The 6,006-nt window shown below is 33.5% G+C and overlaps 1 protein-coding gene across 1 annotated transcript; it reads right to left on the bottom strand.

Moving 5' to 3' along the window:
* Nucleotides 1–1,123: 1,123 nt before the first annotated feature.
* LOC107465022 (probable polygalacturonase) lies at nucleotides 1,124–4,712 on the bottom strand. The gene is made up of 6 exons (XM_016083995.3): nucleotides 4,194–4,712; nucleotides 3,475–3,795; nucleotides 3,035–3,155; nucleotides 2,541–2,715; nucleotides 2,334–2,404; nucleotides 1,124–2,014 (listed from the first exon to the last, which is right to left on the bottom strand). Exons 1-6 carry the CDS (start codon nucleotides 4,209–4,211, stop codon nucleotides 1,317–1,319), a joined length of 1,404 nt encoding a protein of 467 aa, XP_015939481.1. The 5' UTR covers nucleotides 4,212–4,712; the 3' UTR covers nucleotides 1,124–1,316.
* Between the last annotated feature and the right edge of the window lie 1,294 nt (nucleotides 4,713–6,006).

Raw genomic sequence — 6,006 nt, 5'->3', positions numbered from 1 at the left:
CTTGAACTTGTTAAGAATAGAAATTGAATTTAATAATATTTTTTTAAAAAATATTTTTATTTAATTTTTTAAATTTAAAATTTATTTCTCATTTTTTATATTTATTTTAAACTAAACATAATACAAAAATTTAATTTAGTCTCTATCTTTCATCATCTGCCTTTCAATTTTTCTTCCAAACAAAACCTAAATGCATAACTTTTCTGTTTTCATTCACAATTTTGTTTTCTTTTTAAGTTTCTTTATTTATTCTAAAAAAGTAGGTGTTTATAGTATAAGTATATAAACATTTTGTTCCTAATATTAAAAACATAAAAAAACACAAAAAATTTAATAACAAAAACATAAAAATTTATAAAATTGAACGAAGAAATTTGTGAAATTAAATACAGAAATAGTTAAAATAAAAAACACAAAAATATTTGATACACAAATAAAGAAAGTTCATAAAAGAATAACTCACTTGATATGTCCTAAACGAAACATAGAATAATGTTTTAATAAACACAAAACCCAAAAATTATGAGTTTTTCTCTTCTAAAATTTTCTTGTTGATTATAAATTTTTTTTGTATTTATCGTAAAAAAAAAGAAATAGAAAAAAACATAGAATTTCTGTGCTTTTTTTTCACAAATTTTTGTACTTTCCTTTAAAAATCACTGTCGCTTTTCTAAATGTTTGTTATAAGAAATTGTCCCTAAAAAAAAAAAAAACATGTAAAATAATAAAATACAAAAGCTCTTTATTACAAAACACATAAATTTCATAAAAAAAAAAAGACTCAACCTATATATATCCTACCTATATTGCACACAAAATTATGTTTTAATAAATATAGAAACATAAAATTTTGTATTTTCTTCCTATATTTCTATTACAAATCTGTGTATATCATCAAAAGATTTGTTTTTTTTTTTCTCTTGAAAAATTCGTTTTTATCGTCAAAGAAATTGTGTTTAGATAAACAATTTTCTATGTTTAGGCCGAAATATTTTTGTGTTTTGGTAAAAACAAACCGGTTGTAGTTATGCTAATTTAAAATCAATGTAAAAAGGCACGAGGCTGCTTAGATTTTACTGGTTAGCTTATTGAAGTCTTATAATGGAATCCAAGAAGCTCTTCCTGACAGGAAATCAATCAAATTTATATATCAATCACTTATTTGTTGCTGCACACAAGTTAAATAAACAATCATCTTTCGGTATCATTCTGCAGATAGAGAACAGCAACAGCTCAAGCAACTTCACTCAACTTATGTCGAGTAAAATTCGTTTCCAAGTGAACTTTTCTAAGTATAATGCTTCAAATTCAAGAAGTTACCAAGACAGCAACCAGGAAGCACCTTGATTTCTAGTGCTTGAACTCCTTAATGGATTTTCTGGATTGTAACAATCTGAAACATGCTCCGGGAATATACTTTCTTCGAGAGGATCACAAGCTTCAGGCGAAAGCAAATCCGAGTATCCTTCAACGTTCGAGCAGTTCCATGGAGTTTTTGAGCTCACACTAAGTGTGATATTTGATAGGCAAATGTTGACAAAATTGTCACCTTTTATACCTTGTATAAGGCCTGCGCGTTTGATATTTTCTCCTATCACATCCTTGATAGTAATCTTTTCTATTACAGGCAAAGCATCTGGGTTGTAATCATCATCAGGATGTTCTTTGTATAAGCCATTGAGCCTAATAGCAATATCTACATTATCCAATGTCATTTTTGAGATATAGACATTTCGAACATAACCACCCCTTCCGCGAGCAGTCTTTATTCCAATCCCTGTATGCGAATCAAAAATGTAAATATCCTCTGCAAAAACATCTGAAACACCTCCAGACATCTCACTTCCAATAGCGATTCCTGCGCTTGTTGTTTTCCCAACGAGCCTACGGATGAGAATGTTTGTACTAGGACGACCAAACGAAATTCCATATTCATCCCAACCACTTTTGATGGCAACCAGATCGTCGCCGGTGCTTATGTAACAATCTTCAATGCATATATCATCTGAAGAATCTGACAACATTTAGAGGTACAGAGTCTTTTCAATGAAAGTTGTTAACGAGGTAGGAACAACTTAATTGTTCATACAGAAAAGGTTTACTTAAAAATGGAAAATCTAACTACTCTACTTAAGAGAAAATTTGAGCAATCAAGCAAACAATGGAGGAAAAACGTTTTTAAAAATACATTGATTTACGACTAAGACTAGATCACTTTTTCTTTTTTATTTAAATGAAGATTTCATTTAAAAGGAACTTGAGATCAATCTAGAATGCTTGTGAATTACCAATGACCTTATGTTTCATTTTCTAGCTTAAGGTTAAACTCTCACCTGGATTTATCCCATCTGTATTCGGAGAACTGGAGGGAGCATGGATTGTGACATTTTGAACTGTAACATGGCTGTTCATAGAAAAAAAGACTCATTTCCAGCTAATCATAAAAGCTTGCAGAGTTTCATAACGATGGTGATGGAAATTGTTAAGTACAAAAATTAGGAGAGAAAATATAAAGTCAACCGTGTACGAAGGGATCAAACCTGCAATATACAGGGTGAATATTCCAAAATGGTGAATTCAAGAAGGTTAAATTTGAAATGAGAATCCCAGATGAATTCATCAATTCAACCAAATGGGGACGTGTATAGTCCAATGTTTTGTTCCGAAACCTGCTCCACCAGATACTCCCTTGACCATCTATAGTTCCATTATTACCTTCATCAACATAGCAATTGCATCAGTAAACCAAAATGCATGTAGAAGATGGTTCCTTTTAGGGTAAACCACCAATTTAGTTCTTGAAAGATTGACAGGTACTTGACATGTGTGCTTTGTTTAACAAATTTGTTTACACCTACATATTCAATGCTTTATTAGAGATAAAATTGAGTTAACTTTTGGGGAAATTTCTCAAATAGATTACATCTTTTGAGTACCATAACCCATTAAGTTTATTCGCAGGCTAAATCGCTAACGCCTCAGTTTTTTTAGCATTAAATCGGTAGCTAGTCGATCATTTTATAATATTACCAACCTGTAATGATAACATCAGTCAAATTGTTACCATAAATGAGGCTTTTATGCCTTCCACCAGGCAACTCCCTTCCTCGACCATATGAGGGTAGGGAATCCACAATGGGCCAATCATCAGAGTTCTGTAACAAGCAACAAGCAAGATACACCATTTTATTCACATGGTTTATTTTATAATTGAGATTGCAATGTCAAATCCCACATTAATAAGCTATCAGGTTTAATGGAGTTACATTAGTGCATAAAATTCCAGCACAACTTATACCGCAGATTGCTTAAGCTCAAAGAAGAAAACTATCCTTGCACATATTCTAAAAAAAAATGCTACCAAATGCATAACAAATGTAAACAGTTAATTTGTAATAAAAGTGGCACTATTGGCAGATATGATAAGCTTCTTTTTTGTTATGTTTTATCATAATATTTGCGATGAAGGTTTACCGTTGATCCAAGAATTACTGCATCCTTGTCCAACCACAAAGTTAGGTGGCTGATAAGATCAAAACTTCCGGTTAACCATTGGCCAGCTGGGACAAAAAGCTTCGCTCCGCCTTTGTCTGCGAAAGAATTTAGGTAGAAAATGGCATTCTGAAATGCTTTTGTGTTGAGAGTGATTCCATCTCCAACGGCTCCAAATTCAGTAATACTAACACTATGAGGTCGAATGTCCTCAACATAATTTGGATTGCAGCTTTCTGAGCTGCTCCGCGTTGTCCATGAGTTGCAACTAAACAATGCTAGTACCAGAAACACATCCACCAGCTGCAAGAGAAACATTTAACAATTACTTATCATCTATGATGCATGAATAAAATTATCAGATTTACATGTAACATTTCTATTCAATATCCGTATCATATTTGTGCAACATAAATTTTAATAATATTGACTGATATGAGTTATAAAGAGTGTCCAAAGATGTTGACCAAGTACTTCAAATTGAACAAACAAAAGCAGAGAAGCAAAGCAAATTAAATTAAATTATACTAAGGTGCACACATTGGATTATCCAACTGGTTTTTATTCTTGATCTATGTATAAACATAATAAAAATAATTTTGCATTTAGATCTCACTCCACCGAGTACGGTGAAACAGAGCAAATTAACATAATAATAATTTTGCATTTAGAATCGAAAGCAATAACCAAAGAGAACTCACAGCTGAAGGTCTCTTCATATGACCCTTTATTTGGCCCAATAACCTGACCAGGGGGCGGAGCTTTAAACTTCAAAGCAACCACCAGTCCACCAGTGCCCGTCGAAGGAGGAGGAAGAAGAATTTTAATGTTTATTGAATAAATTATGAAGGAAGAAGGAATAGTGAATAGAAAGAAGGGTCATTTAGAGAGAGAGAGAGAGAGAGAGGCATCAATCAATTAACAAGCAAAAATCATTGACAAGGGACTGTTTGTGCCTCTCAAAAATTAAGCAGTAGGACCCTCCGTTCCTTCACTATGTCTCTCTCTCTATATAACTTCTTCCAAACACTTCCCATTTCTGTTTCCCTCTTTTAATGTGTGTGGAAGGAACAGAACACAGGGCCGCAAGAGAAAGAGCGACGGTTGTTGAAGAGAGCGAAACTCAATGATTCTAAGGAGTGTTGAGTTGTGTTCTATTATTAAGTGAGAAGCATGAGCGGAAGATGCCGGTGTTTGATTGTGCCTTTGTCACCGATTCCAGTGGTATTGCCCGGAATTTGGATTTGCATGGGAAAGGGGTGCACCAATTGAGTCCACTATGTATCTCGTGCGTGTTTCTTGTGACAAAACACACTTTGAATTCCCATCCTCATTTTACTAACAGATTTCTGCCAGTTCGAAGGTTCCGTCTGTCAACACTCGTGTCTATCTGGTCACCTGACTTTTCAGTTTTGAATTGATAACTATGCTCTATCACGTTGCTAATCATTTGCTCTTTCTCATTGTAGCCCCAAATTCATTCTTAAATTTTTTTTTTTAATTTTAGAGTTTCTGTCGGTGCTATTATAAAATGTTAGTTTGAATTAATTTATTTTTATAAAAAATAAATTTTTTTTATTAAATTTTAAACACATTTAAATATATTTTAAAAAATCTCGTAAAAGACTATTAACGTATATTATTTAGAGTATTTACCTATTTTGATCTTTAAAGAATTTCATATCAGACACTTTAGTTTTTAATTAAAATTAATTACTCGATTAGTCCTAACAATTAATTATATCAGTCACTTAGGTCTTTGCCTCCATCAATTCTAACAGAAGACAAAATAGTCTCTAACAACTCTAACAGGGGATAAAATGATCCCTGACCCTTTGTTCGAAAATGATACTGTTCTTTCCCAATTTTCATCATATTTCGCATAATCCTAATTATATTCTCCTTATTCACCTTCACAGTCTTCTTTTCCATCTTTTCCTTCCTTTTTTCAGCTTCAAAATCAAGCCATGGTGTAACTGTCACGCGTGTTGCACTTACCTCCACACACTTCCTAAATCTCTGTGACTGATACACCCACCTCCTCCGTACTTAACCCACCAGAAGCATCCACCTACACGTCTTCGATAACAACATCACCTCCAATCCCGACAACGTCCACCACATCCTCAAGACCAAGTTTTACAACTATCCCAAAGGCACACCTTTTTCCATTCTCCGACAAACAATATAGATTGTTAGACATTAGGACATCATAAAAAGATTCTCCTTCGACATCATATGCAAATTCTCATTTGGAATGGACTACAAGTGCTTCATTCCTTCATTTCCGAAGTCCAAATTGGCAGACAATTTCGACCTCACATCCAAGCTATCAGTACAATGAGAAATGTCGCGTTACCGCTCATATGAAAACTGAAGCAATTACTGAACATTGATTCAGAGAAGAAGTTGAAAGAAGCGATCGGAGTGGTGGACCATGTGGTTATGGAGATGATAGGGCAGAGGAGGAGGGAGATGACGACAACGACGACGGGTCTTAACAAATCAGATTTG

Source organism: Arachis duranensis, chromosome 9 (assembly GCF_000817695.3).
Source record: "Arachis duranensis cultivar V14167 chromosome 9, aradu.V14167.gnm2.J7QH, whole genome shotgun sequence".
NCBI lineage: Eukaryota > Viridiplantae > Streptophyta > Magnoliopsida > Fabales > Fabaceae > Arachis > Arachis duranensis.
Note: the sequence above shows the minus strand (reverse complement) of the source record. Positions and strands in the feature narration are given on the sequence as shown.